This window comes from Denticeps clupeoides, chromosome 9, assembly GCF_900700375.1.
Source record: "Denticeps clupeoides chromosome 9, fDenClu1.1, whole genome shotgun sequence".
In the NCBI taxonomy this organism is placed as follows: domain Eukaryota; kingdom Metazoa; phylum Chordata; class Actinopteri; order Clupeiformes; family Denticipitidae; genus Denticeps; species Denticeps clupeoides.
The window spans coordinates 13,801,186-13,824,455 of NC_041715.1; the positions used below are offsets into that span (position 1 = coordinate 13,801,186).

Sequence of the window (23,270 nt, forward strand, 5' to 3'; positions counted from 1 at the left end):
CACAAAGTCCCAGGTTCAAACCCACTTACCATTGTGTCCCTGAGCAAGACACTTAACCCTGAGTGTCTCCAGGGGGACTGTCCCTGTAACTACTGATTGTAAGTTGCTCTGGATAAGGGCGTCTGATAAATGCTGTAAATGATTCCTAAATGAGAGGATCTTGTCACAGCTATGGTCTAACTTAGTCTCTAACTTTGTGTGTGTAAGTATGTATAGTTTGCTGCAAAACTTTGATAAATCTATTGATGCTCTGTGTCAGGAAACCATCAAAGGTAGGACTAACAATAAAACATTGAAACATTTAACATTTTTTCAAGCAACAGTATACTTTAATGTAACTGATTTGTATTGCTCTTTAATATTTTTTGTTCAAAAACAATGAAGCAGTACATATAAGGGAAAAAAACAACATATTACATGTTCTGTACAGCCAGAGTAGCACATTCACACATTCTATGTCAAAAGCTCTTGCTTATCACTTGGGAACGTATCCGGAGAGAAAAATGTTAAAGTACACATGGAGCAATGTCGGGAGTGGACTGCTTCTGACAGAAATAAATGCTTGTGTGTTACAATCAGTGTGTGTTGTGTAATGTCTGTGTCTGCAAGCAATCAGCATAATAAATAAGACGTGACATTTCCTACCGCTGTCTATATCCAACCTGGAATATGCAATGAAGCACCCTAGAAGAAAAGGAACAAACTGTTTAATTGTTTAAAACTGTCTACAGTTGCTGCATTTTTCATGGTTGCTTGTGTATTCCCAGAAGTAAGTGCTTTTGCAGTAATATCTGAGAGGAATAATAACACCAGGACTGAGAACAGCTCTTGAAAATGATCCCCCGGGTCTCTAAAACCACATACGGCATTTGCATAATACATTTAGAAACGAACAAACCATTATGAGCATTTGAAGACAGAACGCATGTGAAAAGTCATCAAACTCAGCTAGCAAAATAAAATCTTTGGCAAGAGGTAAAAACAGTTCTACACTCAAACTAAGCTCAACTGTACTTTCCAAACTTTATAACGTGAATAAATGTGGTCTCTTCTTTAAAAAAACTGAGATAAACATGAACTGTGACTTATTGGTTTATATTGCTTGCTGGCTAAATGATAACCAGTGGCAGCTCGCTGAATGTAATGAACGTAGAGCTGGGTAATCAGCTGATTTTTTTTTCATACTTTGGAAGAGGGGTAACAGAATAACAGCTAAAACACTGTAGTAATTCCCTAGGAAACATTTCTGGGCATAGGCACATGCAAGCTGTCTTTGAGATCCAAAAGAAAAAATGGGACAGATGTGTCACTCCACCACAAGGTGGCAGTATGTGACAGCTAGCTTTGTATTCCTCGGAAAAGTGCCACATTAAGGGAACATATATGTTTTACAAACCAAGCCACTGGCTTGTCAATCATCTGTCAACACTTTTGACAATTACATGCTTGCAGATAAATGTCTTTTTTTGGTGTCGTTAACGTTGAACCTTTGCATTTTGTCATTCTTTTGACATAACAACTGGATGAAAAGAATTTAAATGAATAATTTTAAATCCTGACTTTATAAACAACGTTCATTAATGTTTCAAAAGACAAAGGAAACAAAGAATGCAAAGAACAAAAAAATATTCCAAACATAGAGCAAACTTTGAAATACATACACTTTACACCTTACATATCTGCATGCATTTCAGAATCCAATGACTTCTGAAATGTTAGCCCAAATAAAAAGTACTTTTTACGCTTTGCATTCTTTATGCAGACTTTACAATATATGTATATAGGAGTTAACATAGAGCAACATACTGTAGCAAAAAAATAATAAATATTTTAGTAAAGTCACTTTTTTTGAAGTTTGTAATATATATATATATTGTTTAGCTTACTTTAGCATGAAGTTTTTTTTTTCTTTTTTTCCCCAAAGTAAGGCTGTAGTTGCACAATGACAAAGCTAGCTCTCTATACAAGTCACTGCTGGGTGTGTATGTGACCTGAGCCGATAGGCTAGGGGTTCTTTGTGGTTAAACAGCACTATCGCAGAGGGCGAGCAAGGGACTGGTGCTACACGAGCATGGGAGGGGAAAGGAGAACGCCAGAGACCGCCGACGGCAACACCACCGGCACACTTTCCTGCTTCCATTTCCTGCTCAGTCTGATGAGCCGCACACTCAACCACGTGCAAGGGCCGCTCGGATGGTGAGGTGCATAGCGTGCTTGTGAGTGTACGAGGACACCTTCACAGAAAAGGGGGAGGGCTAACATACTAGAACGTGGAGAACAGTGCAACGGTTCCAGCCGCCCAGCGGTGGGGCTGGTCTCCTCCAGTGTGCTCAAAAAGTCAGTGTGGCTTCCCCAGAGAGGTGCAGCAGGGCAAACCTGGACAGCAGGGGACTCTCATCTACCACAGCTGAAATCTAGGCGCTCAAGGACTGACTAAAATAGGATTTCATCATCTTAGTAGATGTGCCGATACCTCAAGAGAAAGAAGAACATTTTTTGTTTTTGTCTCAAAAAAAAAGTGGATCTTGGACCACAGTGTATATGTGTATATAACATTTGGTCTGCTGGGTATTGGTGAGAACATATACATATGCATCATCAACATATACAATGCACCAGACCAACACCAACAGAAAAAGAACATCTTTGCAAGAAATAAAATACAGACATTATGCATGTGCATAGAAAAAAGGAAAAAAAAATCTTTTGATGTTCTCTACACACACAGTCCTGTTATAATAATTACATTTAATTCCTGACTGCGTCATCTTTGGTTAGTTCAATCAAAGAACAGATTGCAGATCTCCCTCTCATCCCTTTTATTTCTTTGAATTGTTTCTTTCTTTGCCCTTTATCAGCTATGATGACCTCCAGCTCACTTTCCTTGAAGTTCCCCTGCACATGAGATGAAGTTCACCTCTCCACACGTCACTCAACCACACCCCCCTCTGCACTTCCTCTGTCCCTGTCTCAGTCAACTCCCAAAGGCCTTTCCAAAACAGCACAAAAACACAAAATAAAATGTGTACACATCCTCGCACACACCCATGCACACCATGTATACACAAGCATATTAACATCACACAAGAACGCTAAAACGAAAAAAAAGGAAGACCAAACAAAAAAGTACAGGTTCCCAGGAGAAGATCATCGTTTCTGGGAGCCGATCATCACCTTGGAGACGAAGTTGACAATGGCAGTGGCTGGTTGGTCGGGATCCATTTCAGCAAAGAGGTGGCTGACGTTATCTGTTGTGCTTCCTTGCTTCCTGGCCACAAACCCAAAAAATCTGAAACAAAAGGAAGAAAACAATCATGTCAGTGTTGCGCGTCTCGTTCCCAGGCCGTGTGCTATGGGGGTGTTCCCCCACGCTGTTTCTAAAAGCACAAAAAAAAGAAGGGAAAAAAATGGCATAACGTTATTTGCGATATTTTTTCTCTCTCAGCGGTTCCTTCCGATCTTGGAGCTTCGCATAACGACGCACGGTAGTGGAAGCAACAGCCATGCAGAAACCATTTCCTGAAAATCAGAGCACGCACTAACACAGGAAGTGACCTCGCCATCTGCCTCTGATTAAAGGAAGCAGCTGCACTATCGAACAGTTCCAAACACAACTTTAATGAGATATGGCAGAACCCCCCCCGCTCAAAGCACAATATTGCACTAGAAGATTGCAATCGAACCCACACTTGTTTTTCAGTCACTGTTATTCTACAGGTTCAGTGCAACAGAAGACACTTACTGGTTACCGCAAATCCCATAATGAATGTCATGCGGGGGGGGTTAAATCCATCTAAAGCTACATCCTGGGGCAGTAAGCACAGTTAATTCAGACGGCCAGTGACATTTGATATGAAGGGCAGTAGCTTTATTACTGAATATTGCAGTGAACACACGAACGGCATTCGGTTTAAGCCCCTGGATCCCGCTTGCTTGGTAACATTTTATCTCCTGTCTGGTACGTACATCTAAAGTCCCCGCTATAGATATCTGCCCACCGCATCAGTGCAGTCGACTAATGATGGCACTCCGAGGGATGATCTCTGTCATTTGGAGCCTGGAGAAGGCCATGATGGAAAGCACATGCAGCACTGCTGAGGTGCACAGATCCACATTGTATTATTATGATTCGTTTTTACATATTTTGCACATGTTCCTGTGTTGTACTTTGGTGTATATGTGTAGTTCTCATTGCACTGCCATGTCTTGTCTGTGACATTTGTTCACCATTGGCTCACAAGAACATGCTTTTAATCGTCTGGTTGAGCTGAAAATAAGCTTGACCTTGGCTGACCTTTTAATACATAAACCACATACCGGCTGAGGAGGTCTAAATGCAATACAAAAGCAAATGCTCATCATGTACGGTTAATTCTTTAAAATGATTTAATTCATTTAATTTTAATTATTTAATTTTCACAAATGAAGAGTGTGAAGGTACTCACTTTGCAGTGCCACCCTCTGGTTTGCTCCACCTAGAAAGACATTAGCACTGAATCATTCCCTGTTTCTGACACATTGAACCAAAATCATTTTTATCAAACATATTTTAACACTCACTTCCTGTCCTGTGGGTCGATGTCACAGAATGTGACTGTGTTAATAGGGTAGTGTCGCCTGAAGAACAGTCTGTTGAGAAAAGGGGACAAAAAATGTAAACTATACCCATATTTGTGCGTGAGAAAGAGAGACAGAGAGATAGAGATGAAAACGAACTTTCTCTGGTTGTCCGTTAGTGTGATGCCCTGGCCCGACACCTTGAAGTGAACAATGGTTGCGGTTGGGGGTGGGCTGGCTGCCAGAGTCTCTGTGATGGCCTTGGCAACGGCTTGTGGCCCAGTCAGGGACTCCATTTCCACAGAGTTAATGTACAGAACATTACATGCTGGGAAGAAGAAAAAAACCCTAATTAAGTTACTGTAAGGTTTGCTTCAAGATTCTAGAATGTTAACCTCCAGCTAGGTAGAGATGGTATGGTGTGCATACAATTGCAATCTCATATTAGTGTAATAGACTGACAAATAATTACGAAACAATGCAACAGACAAACAAACATTCTCAAAATTCATAAATTTAGTATTGTGCATTTCCCTTTTCAAATGTAATAACACATCAGAGCTTCCATGCACAGTTTTTTTGCCCAGTGCATGCCTTCTAGAAACATACAGAAGAAAAAAAATCCATCAGACAATCTAGACCTTCTGAAAAAAAGAAAGAATTGGGTGCCTTGCATGAAGAAAGCACAATAAATATTTTGGGTTTAGTGAAGACAGCATCTCTGGGGTGGTTAACACACACACACACACACATGCAGAGAAAATGGCAGATCTGCATCAGGCAGGACGCGGCAGTTTACCATGGGATTCAGCAGGACCCTTCTGCCCTATGGTCACTGGGAAGTAACACCCGAGTGGAGGAAAACATGGGATGGTTTCAGAGTTCAGAACCAACACACAAAAAAGGCACATGAAAGGAAAGCTAAATGCCTCAGTGTGTTGCGGAATGAGTCCCTCTCCCCTGAATGAAGTTGGGGGGGATATGCTGATCAGCCACAACTTTAAAACGGCCTGCTTAATACTGTGTTATTGTGTAGCCAACCAAAGAGCTTTGACGCTTTGAAGTATTAGCTTCTAAATATGACCCCCTGTGGTATCTGGCACCAAGACGTTAGCAAGAGATCCCTAAAGTCCTTTAAGTTTCAATTTGAAGTCTCCGTGGATCAGAACTGTTTTTTCAACACGTCCCATGGATGTTTTTTTGGATTCAGATGTAGTGGGATTTAGAGGCCAAGCGAACACCTTGAATTCATTGCAATGTTCCTCAGACCATTTTTAACCATTTTTGCAGTATGACACGGGGAAGTGAATGCATCCAAGATTACCCAGCAGAAGATTGCCCAAAGCATCACAGTGCTTAAAATGTCCAGGTACAAGACACTAATGCATCCAACTGCTCACATAATCAAAAAGTTAATGTCATTCACTGGACCAGGCCACCATCTTTCATTGTTTCATGGTCTAGTTGCAGTGCTTGTTCTATCCACTGTGGACTTGTTGTGGATTTCAGGTGTCAGACTTCCACTTCTTGGACGTTCACATCATGGAGGACCTGTCCTGGGGTGTAAACTTAACAGAGCTGGTGAAGAAGGCTCAGCAGAGACTTTATCGACTCTGCGTGTAGTTTTCTAGCTGCACAACAGCGCAGAGGAAATCACTGCAGCTGAATATGAAGACTGCCCAGAAAATCCTTGGTTGTTCTCTACCCTCTCTGAAAGAAATGCACAGCTCTTGGTGCCTCAGGAGAGCACAAAACATCATAAAGGACCCCTCACGACCTGTTCCAACTGCTGCCATCAGGCAAGAGACACAGGCGTATTAAAACCAGGACAAACAGACTAAACAACAGCTCCTGCCCTGTTGCCATCGGGGCACATAATGTCATTTAATCCATCTTGCCACCTCCTACTGTCTGTGGTTTTAACATTGTGGCTGATCAACGTAAGTGAGCCGCTTTCACAGGAGGCAAATTTTCTCACTCACTCATGTAACAATCATGGGACAAAATTATTTTTGCAGTGGGGTTAATGAAATAATGTAATGTAATGACTTAAAGAATACTGATACAGCAAGAGGTCTTACCAGCTCCCTGTTTGAGAAGTTCTGCAGCTTGGTTTGTCGGTGTGGCTACCTCTGGGGTCTCCTCGTGAGGATCTGTGGGAGGAACATGGGTCTCTGTTAAGCTGGAAAGGAAACCAGGTGAGAAAATCTGCTCCTTGACATTGGCCATGTGGTGACTGTGCCACAAGGTGAAGATCGTGTCTGTCATGAGATTAAAGGAATGTATCTGGGGCTCAGTGAGCCTAATCTCCCTGTCTTGGGTCCCACGCTCCTCTGACATTAGCATGGCACACTGCAGCTGTATGCAGAAGGTCATGAAGCAGCGGAGGAAACGCTGGACCCTCACATTCCATGCATCTTTCACAGCCATCTGGTCTGGGGTCCATGCAGGAGAACATGTAATGTAGAAAACATTTACAAGGGCCATGCTTATGGCTATGGAGTCCGTCCAATGTTTGCTCTGACACGCTCATTAAAAGTCCAGCTAGGCTGTGTAAAAAAGCAAAGCAGACAAATGTGGTGCTTCTTACAGACGTTTCTGTCTGGGTTCCACTATTAACTCAAAAGGTTTGAGTAAACATCCTGTCATTTTGCTGTTCATCCTGGAATATCCCTGACCTATACTTCACACTAACCCAAACGGGTGTGAAATTATCTGTCCGTGAATTCCCATCGTCATGTCTCGATTGGGTTGTGATGCAGAGGCTGAGCAACTGGACAAAATCTTACCTCTTGTAGGTATGACGAGCTTGCAGGGCAAGGCCAGTGGGGTGATGGAGTGCTGGTACACCAGAGCAGACAAGCATCCTTAAGGCAAGCAACCAGTCATTAGAATCAGGAAATCGGCAGACAACACAAGCACGAGCAGTCTACTTCACACTGGCGAGTACAGCAGGTGTAGCACTAGGTGCAGAATGTACAACATCTGCTGCGAATAACCATAAAGCATTGTTCAGTGTTCAAACCCTTACAACAGTGACCCTAAGAAACTCCATTGTAACCAGTAGCCTTTGAAAAACACTCTTATGGCCAAGTTCTTACTATATTGAGGAAAAACAACATCTGGGGAATCTTTTTTGGACAAATGGTTATAGTGTTCTTGCTCCTTGGCCAACTGACCTATTGTTCTGCTATGTATAGTGAAAATGTGATTTGGTGAGTTAATTTTTTTATGACTGAACAGGAGTGTCAGGCAAACAATAATCCCTCTTGTTGCCTCCTTAGTCCCATATGGTGTGTTGTAAAAACGATCATTGGCTTCTGGCTTCTTCAATAATAGTGAAACTAGCTAAATAGAGACAGTCAGTGGACATCTCGCAATCAGTATTACACTCATCTCGGGGAAGACTTGAGTGTAAGGAAGGAAATGGGTTAGGAAATGGACCCATAATCGGAAGCAAAGTACCATCCCCACACACTGCCCAGGCTCTCATGGCTGCCCACTGCTCACTAAGGGTGATGGTGAAATGCAGAGGACACATTTCTTTGTTGCATCGTGTGCTGTGCTGCAGTGTTAACAATGACAATCACTTCACTTTCACTTAGAAAGAGTGTTGCACTTCCTTTGCATGTGTGACATACTGACAATTTCAATAGTTCAGAATAAAGTAGGGTGAAGGAGGTCTGTCAATCAGCGCTATAGGCTCCTCCCATTTTAAACTTCTTGGTGTCATATAGGATTGGATATTACTGCATGTCAAAATTGTTATTTCAGATAATCTGTCAGTACATCCTTAAGTGCATCTATCATTTCCAGTGCAGTGTTGCAGTGGTTATTTGCACTGGATCCAACAGTCTGGCAGAACACATCATTCAAAAACATGAAAAACAACATGCACTTATATAGTCAAATTGTCTAGCAGGAAGGGTGGTAGTAGCCTATGAACCAGAAGACCCGGGTTTGAATCCCACTTACTACCATTGTGTCCCTGAGCAAGACACTTAACCCTGAGTTCCCCAGGGGGGAACTGTCCCTGTAATTGTACTGTCGCTACTGATTGTAAGTCGCTCTGGATAAGGGTGTCTGATAAGTGCTGTAAATGTAAATGTAAGTGTGGCGCATTATGTCAGCACCACTTCCCAATCCCATGTGCCCTTTTAAAGTAACATGGGAAAATGTGAGAAAAGAGTACTGTGTTCATTGAACACTTGAATGAAACCCAAAGACATTTAGGCATAGAGCTTTTATGACAGACGGTTTTGGATGAGAGGACAGTTTCAGAGAGAGAACACTAGCTAAGATTTAATGAGGGATCAATGCAGCAAAAGACCAAAACACAACAGAATAAAAAACTGCACAGATGGCCAATTTGGCAATGGCAAGGTGCTCTGACTCACCAAAGTAGGGCTCATTTGGACACCCCTTCAGTTTCACCCCCTTCGGACTTGTTTCAATAAGGAAATGCCGCACCAGCTCATTGGTTATGTCACCAGCTACACAGAGATGTCGGGGGAAAAAAACACATCACAACCGTGAATAAACACGACGCTAATCCAAGAGAGGAACAGAAATATGAGCTATTGCGTGTTATTGCAGTGATTTGTTTTCGTGCCTCTGAAGACTTATAGGTGGGGCTCGTGCATTCAGATGACAGTCAAGATGAAGTAAATGAGCAACAGTGAAAGAACATGAATCATAAATTCTCCCATCAGGCCCATCATAAAGCCCTGGGTGTTCTTCGCCTTCACACACAGCTGCTTCAGTGCTAATGCAAGCGGCCTGTTATTCCTCCTTTTAGTCCTCCACCGATCATAATTATTCTTCTAATAACCGGCCTTCTATAAATCCTGTTGAAAGGCACATTTTCAACTCAGTTTATCTCAATATGCTGTTGTCATCAAGGTTGACAACACTGAAAGCATGTAAGTGTGTGCTGAAAACACTGGATTTCTGATGGGTGTGGTAGTAATGATAGTAATGATACTAAAATGTCATGTTCAAGGCATCAAGTGATGGAGCTTTAATCCCCCTAATGCGACCAATTGCGCATGTATGCATGTGACCCCAGGGAAGCACAGGCAGTACCTTTCTTGTTGGGCTGCACCGTGGGAGGAGGGGAGGCCACCTTCATGGCCAGACCGTAAGCCCCACGGAAGGAGTGACTGTCTCGGATGACGAACGCGCCGGGCTCTCTGTCCTTCAGCATGCTGATCGCTGCAGAGAACACAATGGAAGTGATGCACTCTCTACTAGCAGCACCGCCAGCTTTAGGTCTTATGGAAGCGTGAACAAATTGTCGCCGGGTAGCACGTCAACTTAAAGAACAAAGGAGGGAAATGGAAAGAGTCTTGGTAAAGACTTGGTAAAGGTTTATTTGTCCTTATTACGCCTTAAACATGCGCCAATAGTAATAGCAGATGTTCACTGAGCTTAACTAAGTGCATATGGTGCGTGGTGTATGTCACTTCGGTTCCCCATGTGCTTGTGTTTAGTTATATCTCCAGCACAGATGATCTAATCCAGTAAGAGTTCTGAGCAAAAACAGATGCTGCAGCCAACAGGCTCATTCCTCAAGCCCAATGCTCACAATAAAGTCGTGTGAGTGTTTATATCAGCCCCGTATATACAGATAAATAAAGCCTCCTGGCCCTTACCTTGCTCTCTTGAGATGTCTGGCTTGTACCAGAACTTGGATGTGTCCTGGACAAACTTTACATTCATCCTGGTCTCTGGACTGCCATCTTGAAACAGAACAAAACATTATTTGATCAGGGAACTGATCCCAGAGCAAATATCACAGTCAGTCTGAGTCTTGTGTTTGTTTCTATAAACTTTTCTAAAATTAAATTTCACAACTATCACCCACTACAGGCAGGGTTTGGGCAAGAATAGATGCTGAATACTGAATCAAGTGTTATATGTGTTTTGTGATGTAATCCGTTAGAGTGTAAAAAAAGTTACAGACAGAATTGTTTTAATATACATATAAAAATATATTTTTTAATGCATGTGATTATGTGTTTATTTGATTTACAATACTTCTGGGTGGCGAATTTGTCACAGACATTTTGCATGTCAGCATGATGTCAACATGAATCCACATCCACATTTGAGCGTGAATCAGAAACATGTCCTTGTAAGTTAAAAATTCTGTCCAAAACATGGGCTAATAAGCTACAGTAAATGAATGTGAAGGGTAGTAGTAGCCTAGTGGGTAAAACATTTGCCTATGAACCAGACAACCACAAAGTCATAGGTTCAAACACAATTTACTACCACTGTGTAGTATTCTGTCTTGATGAGGGCATCTGATAAATGCTGTAAATGTGAATGTAAATGTGAACTAAATACACATCCTTATTTGATTTTTTTTTGAATGTACACATTGATTGTTGCATTAAAAGCAGTTTTTGGACATTTGTATCAACTTGTTTTGTATCATTTTATGACTATTTCCAGACAGATTTATGGTATTTATCGCCAGATTTATGGTATTTTAACACTGCCAGATTAGCTTTCTAAGTCAGCCTCTGAACGTACTTTGAGTGGTTTAAGTGGAGTTGAGACTAGTCACTACTCTTTAGGTTAATATATCCAAATTAGACGTGAGGTGAAGAACACCGTTAACATGAAGCCTTACCACACATGGCCAGCTTGGAAAAGTCAGGCAAGGTATGAAAGAATTGAGCGTTGGGAGTGCTCCCCCCGCTGGACATGGGGGAGGACATCTTCCCGTTCAGCGTCCCATAGGACAGACCTCCATTGGGGCGCTCCCCACTAGACATGCGTCTCTTCTCCGGCAGCTGTGGCTGAGGGGCTGGACTGCCCTGCCGGAAGCCCACTCCGTCCAGATACCCAGCTGGAGAGACCGGGAAGGAAGGTGTGGACGGTGGCTGGTAACCAGAAGAGCTGCTCTGCCGGGACAGGGCCCCGTGCCGGTCATCTGGCGTGGTGTGGCCACTGTACATGGGGTGCCTGTCCAGACTGGGGCTGCTCTGGGTAACCTGACTGATGGATGGATGTCTGCCGAGGACGGGGCTGCCCTGGGCGACCTGGGTAAGTGATGCCTGCCTGCTGAGCACCGGGCTGCCCTGAGTGGGTTGACCGATGGATGGTTGTCTGCTCAGCACTGGACTGCCTTGATTTGGTTGGCTGTAAGGGGGGTGTCTGCTCAACACAGGACTGCTTTGGGTGCCCTGGCTAAAAGAGACCTGTCTGTTTAGCATCGGACTGCTCTGGGTGGCCTGGGAAACCATGGAATGGAGGCCCAGAACTGGGCTGGCTGCCAAGCCGGGCTGGATGCCATTGGCTGGTGAAGCCTGTAATCCCAGAACTGGGCTTTCCTGATTGGCCAGTCTGTGCTGGAGGCTAGGGCTTGATGGGGTGTTGGTTGTCAAACTGTGGTGCAGACCACCGGGGCTGCCTTGGGAAGGTTGGAAGCCTAAGAGGCTCTCTGCCAGGGAGGGAGTGAGGTCGGAGACGATGTAACTGCCTGACAGGCTGCTAGAGGCTGGAAAGGCAGGGCTGTTGGTGTAGGGCGTGCTGTCTGACGGCTGAGCGCGCAAACTGGAGCCGAGGGTAGGCTGGGAGGCAGACGTGTTCATACCCACACCACTGTCAGCAAGTGGATATTCTCTGAAATAAAGACAAACAATCTTATACTCTAGATAATGCATGTTAAAATAGTTTGATGTATTAAGATTATACATTTTGTTATAGCCAAGGATCAAAATGGAAACCCGGAACATCAGTGATTTAAGTGATTAATGATGACAAAAACAACACCGTAAATGACAAACTTGTCTGCACCTCACGGTACTTAAATTCCCCTTTCCATGCATGCTATACTGAAACACTGTGAGAAATAACCCTATCAACATATTTGACTTGTCTTCTGTGCAGCAAGAAAAAATTGCATCTTGCAAAAGTGTTGCATGCACTTAATAAGTGCATTAATAACTGTCCTTCTATTTCGTTTTAAGACATCCTGAAACTGATAAAGTTATGATATGCTTCTGAACAAACTGAAATGAAAAGCATCCCATGGACAACGTGATGAATGAGCCAGTGTTCGTTGCACATGTGCGTTTTCCGCCGAGCAACCTATTTAAAAGTCTGTACTATAAATCAAAAGCAGGCACTGTGCTGCAACCCCCCAGTGGGTTAAACGCGAATACCTGCTCATTGTTTCACTCACCCATTGGGACTCTGGATTGGACTGGAGGACAGTGGGGAGTTAAACGTGTGAGAGGGGGCTGTCACGGCAGAGGGCCGGCCCAGGCCGTCTGTCTCGTGGCTGGGGGGAATGGGAGAAGTTGATGGACCTCCTGCCACGGCTGCAGACCTGGCCACGGACTCCACGTAGCTTCGTGGCTCTGTGAAAACACGATAAGCCTCATTACAGCTCTGTCATCAGAATGGCACTAACAGGACATTGTTCACTTAACATAGCAATGATGCATGAATATGATTTCACAATGAACAAAACGTTTCCAGCAAAGACAAATCAATGGATGCTAATTATATGGCATCATTCTGTGATTGTTTCAGTTTTTAATCTGTTTTAATTTTTGTGCTCAATGTAAACTGTAAACAACATTTCTGTTTTATCCAAAAGGTATAGAAGGGACCTTGTGGATCTCAAAAATATGGAAGGCATATTTGCTTGCAATGGTTCTTAATGTGATATGCAGGTAAGCAGAGGACCAAGCATAAAATAGTATAAAATAAAATAGTGCTGTAAATCAATCATAATAAATAAATGAAATGCCTCAGAGCAGCAAGTGGGAGATGGGCTAAAGTGGAACCAAAAACAGTAGAGTAATGCACAAGAGTGACAGATGACAGGGACACAAACACAGAAGAGAACAGCATGTAGATCTAGGGGTCTAAGGGTCTCATAATGAAGGAGATGGCAGCGTGGATGGCAGACCTGAACACTCAGGCCGAGGATTTTCCCAAAGCCCCTTACCTTCCTCCACGTCACTTAAACTTTCATCATCTGACAGCAGAAAAGGAGCGGGAAAGACATCGAAAAGAAGAGACAGAAGGGTGTGGGAAAAACGGTGGAAAATCAAAGTAGAGGCAAGAAATCATACCAGACAAGAAGAAAAGAGCAGGCTTGAACTAAGTTGAACTATGATAAAAAAAAACAGTAGTCTGAGTAACTATTACTTAACTGATTATCTAATTTTTATCTAACTGATTATCTAACATAAGATGATTATTTTAAGTTTTCAGAAGAAAGCGTGAAAAAAAGTCTACCACACACTGATTAATATTGAACAATCCAAGGGTTCACCCAATGGTTAACAAATAATTCTGTCAAAATTTCTTTCATTGGCCTTTTGTTCAAAAGCAATGTTGCCGGTTGGCTTACATGCCCCCCACCCAACCGAATCTCACTTTTGAAGAGTCCTCTCAGCCCTCTCACACCCAGCCCACAGGCAGGATAAAATCAGCCTGCTCCCAAAGAGGCCATTTCACAGATCATATTTCTCTCTTTCTGATGCGGGACGTGCAGTAAAGATCAGTCCCGGTGGGACCCTCATCTTTGAAGGTGCCATTTATGTGCATCTCTACGCAAGGGTCTCATAAATCTCCAATCAGACACATTTCCACTGTGTTAAAAACCTACCATTATAACCACATTTAAAAAGAGCAAATACCAGATCAATTTACAAGTGCTTACGATCTCACTGCCTAATAGAGAAAGTGAGAGGGGAAATAAAACTGTGTTTCGATACGCAGTTCAGGGCGTGTATTTTTAGCTCTGTTTCATGAGGTATGACTTTGGACTAGGGGTGCATTACGGTGGGATTCACTCCAAAAGCCCCTCTGGTAACAGCGTGCCTCCTCACCTGAGCCAGTCTGGTGGAGCAGGATCTCAGCCGGATTGTGGGGTTTCAGACCCAGGAAGGACAGGGGTGTTTTAGCCAGACCCGGGGGTGAACGACCTATACAAACAAAAGTTGGATTTTAGAACGCAAGCCATTTTACACACAGCTCACTATGTAAACGCTTCACTCTTAAAGGACCAGTTCAGCGATATTCAACATGTTAACACTGAATTAAGGTGATTGAAAACATAATAATATTTTGGGAAAATAAGGAAATATGATAAACAAAACTGTATTTTAAATAGATTCATTGCTGAAAATGGCTGAACTTTCCCTGTTTTAACAGCATAGACCTGTGTGTATGTAATATTGCACAAAAGTGCTGTAGACCTTCATAAGCGGTAAAGATCTGCTTAAAGCATTTTTCCCAGCTATCTGTAGCTGCTGTACACACATTCTAAGCTGTTAAGACAACAGTCATGAACAACACGTGGATTACGGCACAACTGGGGGATGGGGGGATCACTTTTCAGTCCTGTCATGCTCGCTGACTAGGCCATGCAAGTGTCCCTAGAGCTAGTGAGGGCCGACAAATTCAACAATTATTGTCACCGTCAGAGGGAGCGGGGCATGCACACAAAAACATTTACAAGTTTGACATCACACAGGCTTGGGCATATGGTTTGAAGACAATGGACGTGATAAGGCTCCTGGCAAAACTGTCACTTGTGGCCACAAAGAAAAGGAAAGCAGCACCCAGTGGGACAGTGATATTTGTAAGAAATATGCACTGAAATGCGGAGACATGGTTGCTCAAGAGAGCCGGGTGTGTTAGGGGTGACTGCTTGCCTGGAACATGCTTTGGTGAAGCGGTGCTGGGTTTAACAAATGGGAATGGTAGAGGGTGCCGGGTGGGAGCCAGGCAGGCTTCTCCTCAAGCAAGGTTGGGGAGTGGCTGACATTCAGACATGGTGGGACCGTTGCACAACAAACATCATCCACTTACCAAAGAATCCCAATCAATTCTTTGTTTTAGGCACAGCTTAAAAATATCTTTACGTAGAAAGGACTGGGGGCGGGTACAGGGATTTTAACTCCTACAGGAGGAGGGTGCCGTTGATGACAGGTTTCAATCCTTTTCCTATTATTATTACAGTATTTACAGACATTCTTTGGTGGGGGGAACTGCAGAGCTAGGCCTACTTCTGCTTCCCAGTTTTCACACGACGGGAGAACCCGCTTGAAAACAAAGTCAAGAGCAGAACAAATTCTGAGCCCCAATAAGGATTCGCAAGCAGCACTTTCTTATGTTCGTGCAATAAAGTTGGCCCGAGTTCCTGTGCGTTGGTTTATGACTGCTGAGCGGAGGAGCCACAGATGTGGCCGGTTTATCAGAATGGCTCGAGCTGGAAATACACTTTAACAGGAGGTGCCTGATGGAGAGAAATGCATTTTTGTTCCATGAAAAACCAAGACCTGCATGAATGTGTGACAAGTACATCCCTGCTTTGCGGGGGCTCTGCACATTTGTACCACTGTAAAGAGTCTAATGACTTTTATGAGGGTTTATATTAAAGCTGGAAGAAGGCACAGAGGGGGGTGCTATGAGGTAATATGTGCAACAATTTGGTCATTAATACACCCCCTTTTCACAACAGTACTGTGTCTGTGCATTCTTGCACATTCCTGCCTACATCTGTGCACATTTGTGCAGCAATATACAAAGCTGACAACTGGTGGCCTTCACGTGCCATGGAATACCGTTGATGTAGTAAATTTCCCAAACCACAGGCACAAAGATTCCTGGGAGGCAGAAACCTCCATCACCATTATCCCACAACAGGCATCCTGAGATGTAAAATGTATACTTTCAAGAAGGACCAAACAGAGTAAGGTCATCTGTAGACCCTCCATCACAGTTAAAAAAACAGGTAAAAAAGAAATAAAGTAAAAAGTAATTAACATATTTTAGCAGAATTCAAAGTTTCTGTTTTAATAGCCCTAATTCCCCTCAGTCCATGGCACCCTCTTCCTACAGGTAGGGGGAACTTACACAGGTTGAAGTAAGGGGTGTGTGGCGACACAGGAAAGGCAGGGGTTTGGGGGAAGACCTCACCACCAACAGAGGGGGTGGGGCTAGTGGGCGCCCCATCCAGCTCCTCAAAGGCCTCTCTGTAGCTGTGCATGTGTCCCTGTAGAGCGGGGAGACAAGAACACACACCAGACAGAAACACCCCAAACACCGTTAGTTAACATGGACATGAACATCAACACAGATGCCTCACACCCTGGACTGCCCCTGACCTGCTGCCCCCTGGTAGATGATACCGAAGGACCAGCCGACACAGAAACATTTTATTTCCCCTCGCCATTACCCTCCTTAACAGCTGAACAGTTACAAATTGCAACTACACTTTATGTCCAAGTTCTGTAAGCTTTGTATGTTCTCTATATAAGAAATTAGCCTATATTGTCTACTGTTGCTGTTTTATACAGAATCAAATTCCTTCTATGTGTTCGCTCACATTCCTGGCCAATAAATGCAATTCTAATCATAATTAAGGTCGAACTAAGCAGAAGTTCTGATCCATACCTCTTTGGGCCGCCCCCCAGGGTTTAGAGCGATGGTATTGACAAGCTCAGGGGAGATGCAGCGAATGGGGGAGCGGAGCGGCCCTCCATCTGTGGGGCTTCGGTCCTGGAATTGTCCCTCGCTGGTGGTGCGACGGCGCCCGGGAACAGAGCCTACATCTGGCGTTGCTTCACGAGTCTCCACGCCTGTACCCGAACACACACACACACACAAGCCATGCACGTGGCACTGAGTGAATCACATTCTCCTCAACTCTCCTCAAACCCATTACATAAAATAGACGATATCCAAAATGAAGTGCTGCCATCAAAATAATTCTAGTTCCATTATTGTAAACAGGCCTGCATATGTGGAAATACAGACAACCTTTAAAATCTTCCATTTGCTCCTAATGGGTCTGTGACATTTTCCACAATTATGTGAACAATGATCACATTCAGATAAGTATCCCCCAAAAGCACATCAGAGAATCTGTGCAAATGTGATATTATTGTCTGGTTTAAGCGTTGTGGCAGCTTACATCCTGGAAGGACCTCAAAGAAAGTAATAAGGTAATTTCAGCAAGTCGTGTTTCATACAAAAGCCCCTCAGTTTAAAGCAAAAGGGGAAAAAGAGGCTCGTTCAATAGCCTTATCCAAGCATGTGTTTGGAAAGAGAAAGTGGTAGGGTTTGGACAGAAGAGTTTTATAAAGGCCAGAAGCATTTCCTAAGAGATTTAAATGCCTTAAAAAGTAAACAGAAGGACCAATTGCGAAATCTGGCGAAACAGAAGTCTAGCACCCCTGCCGAATGATTTAGCAAATATTGTGTTTATGTGCTATTGGATATATTGTAAATATGAGCATATGAATGGTCAAGCCAAGATAAATTTACTAAGTGGCTAGCTCAAATTATGCCAGAATTGTGACACGGCGCAGAGCAAGACCTGTCATAATTTGATATTCTGTATGTAGAATCTGACTGCAAGCCCCTAAAGGCAGAAACTGCCTAGTCCATCTGCTAGAAAATCATACACTTGTGAGAAATGTATTATCAGCTCATCTTCAGTGCTTACATTGTGGAAAAGGTGTACAGAAACAGTAGACTTTGGCTTCTCTAAAGATGCCGTCCAGGTTTGTTGGAGTCAATGATCAGTTCCAATATGGATAAATGATATTAACGCTAATTGTTTGAATATCACCAAATAGTTAAGTTCTTCTGCTCTAGCTGGTTTGTTTCCTTGATTGAAAAGTTGTTTCACATTAACATTAGTGAGAAGTCCTAGCTCAACAGGTGCTCCCTAAAATGGACCTTGCGGCCAGCCTACTAATAGCTAACATGCAAACTTAACCCACAGAACAGCTGGAGATGAGTGGACTTCACATAACACTCTGAGTCTATCCAAGTGCACCTTCCCACCCTAGTGTGAGAAAGCTGTTTTTTGGGCGAAACCAGGCAACGGCCTGCGAAAAATATTTACAAGTTCCTGGTTGCTGGCCTACACAAGGGCTGACAGATCCTCCCATACAGTCACAATTTTTTGTTCTTGGCTGTGACGGTCATGCACTCCCCGGAATCACTTTCTCCACACGAGTGTGCTTTTTTTTTTGTGGCATAGCTTGGCATAAAGAATGCTGCATGAGGTTTGAAACTCCCTTACTTCTGGAAATTGCATATAACCCTGTATGTGAAGAGTGTGACGATAACAATGGTAAACAGCAAAAGATAATAGATAAACATTAACATCTGTCACATTACATCCACAATTTGTAACCAAATTATGGATGCTATGTTATAGCAATGTTATACATGCAAAATATGCAAGGCACCGTTTGCTTGATCTGGGAACAGGGGCAATGTCAGACAAATGTGCGGCCTGGCGCGTGAATGGGCTCAAATAACATGTAGTCCGTTTCCCCAGTGGGGTGTCACACCAAGCCAGGAAACATCCAAAACATATGGACCCAGACTGCCATACTCTTCAGCTGTGCAAGTCAAACACTGGCCCGTTACCTAAGCAACAGAGGCGGCCTAATAGGTTCAAGATGTCACAGCAGAAAATCCCAAGCTGTTTTTTTTCCCTCCCCCTCATATCTCAGTATCATCAGACCAGATATGGGGGACGTGTGAAAGGGAAAGGGAGCGACACTTCAAATGTTCTTTTTGCACATAAAAAGGATTCCTCCACTGCCCCCAGAGGTTTCTGAACACAAGGCCGGCTGTCTGGGATATCTAATGTGAGCAAGGGTTCACGGTAGCCTAGTTTATGCTTGGCACGTAGCGCATGTAACGACCAAGCAGTGTTCGACTACTGTATGACACACTTTAACCTTTGGTAGGTAAAAAGAACAACATAAAAAATAAATGTCCGTCGCAGAAGATAACACCTGGACAGCATTTCAAAGGCCCACTCTGCATTCTGGAGGCTTTATTATGCTTTGTCAGCCATGGTCAATGTTAAACAGAGGTAAAAATGCAGCCTTGAAAGAGGCCAGTGTCTCCTTTTCTTGGTATTGTTCCCGGAGTTTGGCACACTGTATCTTGTGACATTCGCTCGGTGGATCCAGACAGAGTGGCCTTTGTGCTTGCCCCTCTTCCTCTTGCGAAACCTTAACTCTTCACGTTATACATGTGTTACTTTCTTTGGATGGAAATACCAGCTAACCTCTTCCTAGTGGAAACCCGTCCAAAAAAGCTCACAAACACATGTTTAATTCCAACAGATTTGTACAGGGGGAAAACGTAAATGGTACATCAGAGGGTGAAAAAGAGACACAAAGTATAAGAAATGGATTATGGGAAACGTAAGCATATGGGAACAGATGGGGAAACAAACCAGAGAAGGAAAGTGAACGGCGGTGTTCGGGCTGAGGGGTGCTGGAGTTGTCGCTTAGGCCCCGGATGCGAGCGTTGTACTCTGCACGTCGGGGAAGGGATGGAGGAGGAGGTGGGGGAGGAAGTTGGTGACGAAGGGAATGGAGAGGCGGTGGAGAACAATCCACAGAGGAGGCCGACGGACAGACAGACGCACAGATAGAGAGGAAAGGGAGGATTATTTGCAGCTCTGTTATCATCTGATTAGGAGAAATTAATCTGTTGTCGGTGAGTGTGTTATCGCTAAGGTCATATATTAGGCATGAGACGGTTTTGACACGTGCATGTCTTGTGTCCCAGTCTGTGATAAGCATAGAGCTGATGTTAGATGCAGACAAAGTGCCTTCCTATCCCTGGCAAGAGCAGACAGATAAGCAGAGCCCACTGTCAGCCCTTCTGAGCTCTTAATCACAGAAGCAAAGAGCATACGTCTAAAGTGGCCTGCATGAAAGCGGAGAGGTCAAAGCACAGACCCATGCCCTCATCCTACTTCTCCCCTTTTACCGGCCTTTATCTCGGGTCCACTAATGAGCAAGGCGCTGTGGCTTCCCTTCTTTCAGACGTAAAACAGCACAGAAACCCCAACACTGGCTCTTATCACTGCATTCCCTTCAGGTTTAGACCTGAAAACCCCTCTGTGAGATTAGCAAAAAGGTCATTTCACAAATGCCCAGGTAACACCATTATCCTCACTTGCATTCTTTCACCTGCCCTGCACTTCCTACTACTGTTCACATTCAGACGCTGTCACTAGGGTGGTAGTAGCCTAGTGGGTTAGACACTCGCCTATGAACCAGAAGACCCGGGTTCGAATCCCACTTACTACCATTGTGTCCCTGAGCAAGACACTTAACCCTGAGTGTCTCCAGGGGGGGACTGTCCCTGTAACTACTGATTGTAAGTCGCTATGGATAAGGGTGTCTGATAAATGCTGTAAATGTAAATGTAAATGCTTTTCACCACTAGGCGGCATGTTCTTAATCTAGAATTCTTGAGTTCAAAAAACGAATTGATTGAGCACCCTGTTCTTCATCTCTGGATGTCGGGCCTAATTTTCAGTTTTCCAAAGTAATTACTGATAAGCACTTGTTGAGGACACACTGTACAATTAGCCTGTTTTAATAGCCACCAGGACAGAGTATTCCTAACAACAGAGAAACAACAGAGGCATTGTACGGCTGAATTGGCATATAATGCCTTCATTGTGACCTGACTGTGCTCATGTCAATGCCACCTCTGCATCTCAAAAAGCATAGCTTTGTGCCATAAAAGTCCTGAACAATCAAATTCCCAAAACTAAGCCTGGGGGCTGAGGACGTTATTGCAGTGAAGGGTGAAACCTCCATTGTGCAATTTTTCTTCAGGTCAGTTCATTGTACTGGAAAGCAAAATGCTGTGTCTGCAAGCCAATTCCACAAACAATAGCCAGTAGCCTGAACATGGCTGAAGGGCTCCATGATCAAATTCAACACACAGCAGCAAAGATCTTACCAGCCACACGGTGAGCCACCAGACCTTCAAGGTTGTAGCTTGCCTCATCAGGCTGAGTTTCTTTGGGCTGAAGGGATGAGGAAGGATATTGGGTGGAGCATACATCATGGGCCTCAGGTGACTGTGACATAGCACTTGGGGGGTACGTGTTAAGGGGCTTCAACTGCAGCTGGCCAAACGTTGGCGATGCCCCTCCTGGCTCCTGAACTTGTGAAGCATCAGTAGGCCTGCCTGGCACAGATGCTTCAGCCTCGGTGGGAAAGGGGGAAAAGGCTGGACTTGGCTGGTAAATAGCGGTGGGTCTCTGTTGGTTGGTTTGGGTAGTCATAGGTGGGCTACCCAGTTCAGCCTGATAGGAGGGCCGGGTCTGGGTCTGGGAGAAGGACGGCTGAGTTGTGACCACACAACTCTCCCCCGCCATGGGGGCACTGTAGGACTTGGGCACCGTCTGGCTCAGGGCTGGATCCAGGTCCAACATGAGCATGTTGAGCGCCTCAATGGACTGTTCGATCTCCTGCTGCGAGGCCATGTGGGGGAACTCGGGCAGGCTGTGGCTCTGAAGAACCGGGCTGAAGTGGATGCCATCTGTGAGAGGTTCGTCTGGGATGCCAAACTGTTGCCAGACATTCAAGCCACGCTGCACTGCATCTCGGCTGCTGGTAGTGCGCGTGGGGGCCTTGGGCATCATTTTTGGTTCCATACCAAAGGACTGTGAGCGGTAAATGCTGCCATTCTGACTGGCATAGCCACTTGAGGGTGGGCCAGAGTCAACTATACGCTCATGGGTTGAAGAGGAGCTCCTTACAAGCGTATGTGGTTCTGGGGCTTTCTCATGCTGCTGCTGGACGCTCTTCTCCAAATAGGGGACATCCTGGCCATTGATGACTGTCTCAGCCTGGTAGTACAGGTCAGCGGGTGTAGCCCGGCCGTCAAGAGATGAGAGGGTGCCAAGGCTGTCCACACTGTTGCCTTCCTGGCTCATAGGCAGGTCGTCATCCAGGATGTCTGTCTCCCGGTCCATATTGTTGCCGTGGCCGTTGACGTGCACCTGAGCAGGCACCAGGTGGAGGACCCCCCCACCTCCACCGCCAGCTGGATAACCCTGTCGGTGCATGGGAGTCTCCAGGCCACTTAACAGCTGGTCCAGCTCCTGCTTTTCCTCTGGGCTGAGTGGCTGGGCGGCAGGCGGCTGGCTCACTGGGACAGGCTGTTGTGTAGCCGGCTCATCGGTGCGGTCGGTTTTGATGGAGGCGGTCGAATTGCCAGAGTCACTGCTGACAGACAGAGCGTGGTCAACTGTGGGAAGGGCGTGGTCCACAGAGGTCAACGTGTTTTCTACAGTTGCTGGGAGACCATTGGCTGTGACAGTGCCATCCAGGGACTCCTTCTTGCGGACTTTAGCATAGAGGCTACCATCAAGAGGGCCTTGTGTGTGAATAACATCTGGAGAAAGAGGAAAATAATATATTACTGCATGTACAAATCTGTGGACAAAAACATTCGATGCACAAATTATAAGATGTTTCATTTCATTCTCAAACTAAAAAAATGTTAGACTTATACATGTCACATTGGGGAGATTTTATCCATATATATTTTCTATCCTTTGATGCACTACACACACACACCTGATATGTCTTGTTCAACAACTAATGGTTTCAGCCTGTGTAGGTAAATATCAACATCAATCCTAGTAATCCTATAATATATGTTAAATAAAATTAAATTAATTAGAAATATAAATATATGATAAGATCATGCCATTTGTTTTTCACCATGGCCAGTACTGACATACTATTGATTCTTTCCCACACTTTCTCCACCTGTCACCATGAAAATGTAAATTAAATGGATTCGTTTTTTGCTTAAAAAAATTCTGTTTCATTTTAATTTCAAATACATTGCAGGAAATGTTATTCTGGTTGATTTTGACAACA

General features: G+C 44.2%; 1 protein-coding gene across 12 annotated transcripts in view; it reads right to left on the reverse strand.

Moving 5' to 3' along the window:
- Positions 1-307: 307 nt before the first annotated feature.
- The window catches only part of tns1b (tensin 1b), a 152,792-nt gene continuing 129,829 nt past the window's right edge, over positions 308-23,270 (reverse strand). For 7 of the 12 annotated variants that reach the window (XM_028990927.1, XM_028990934.1, XM_028990928.1 and 4 more), the window contains 17 exons: positions 21,334-22,776; positions 19,805-19,885; positions 16,990-17,174; positions 16,450-16,588; positions 14,418-14,513; positions 12,755-12,932; positions 11,198-12,192; positions 10,212-10,298; positions 9,643-9,771; positions 8,955-9,050; positions 7,347-7,424; positions 6,639-6,710; positions 5,357-5,392; positions 4,717-4,885; positions 4,561-4,629; positions 4,446-4,475; positions 308-3,289 (listed from right to left, as the gene is read on the reverse strand). In XM_028990927.1, the coding sequence (XP_028846760.1) occupies positions 3,148-3,289; positions 4,446-4,475; positions 4,561-4,629; positions 4,717-4,885; positions 5,357-5,392; positions 6,639-6,710; positions 7,347-7,424; positions 8,955-9,050; positions 9,643-9,771; positions 10,212-10,298; positions 11,198-12,192; positions 12,755-12,932; positions 14,418-14,513; positions 16,450-16,588; positions 16,990-17,174; positions 19,805-19,885; positions 21,334-22,776 (4,025 nt within the window). In that variant the 3' untranslated portion in view covers positions 308-3,147. The remainder of the gene's footprint in view (positions 3,290-4,445; positions 4,476-4,560; positions 4,630-4,716; positions 4,886-5,356; positions 5,393-6,638; positions 6,711-7,346; positions 7,425-8,954; positions 9,051-9,642; positions 9,772-10,211; positions 10,299-11,197; positions 12,193-12,754; positions 12,933-14,417; positions 14,514-16,449; positions 16,589-16,989; positions 17,175-19,804; positions 19,886-21,333; positions 22,777-23,270) is intronic. The other 5 variants (XM_028990933.1, XM_028990932.1, XM_028990931.1 and 2 more) reach the window with 4 other exon arrangements.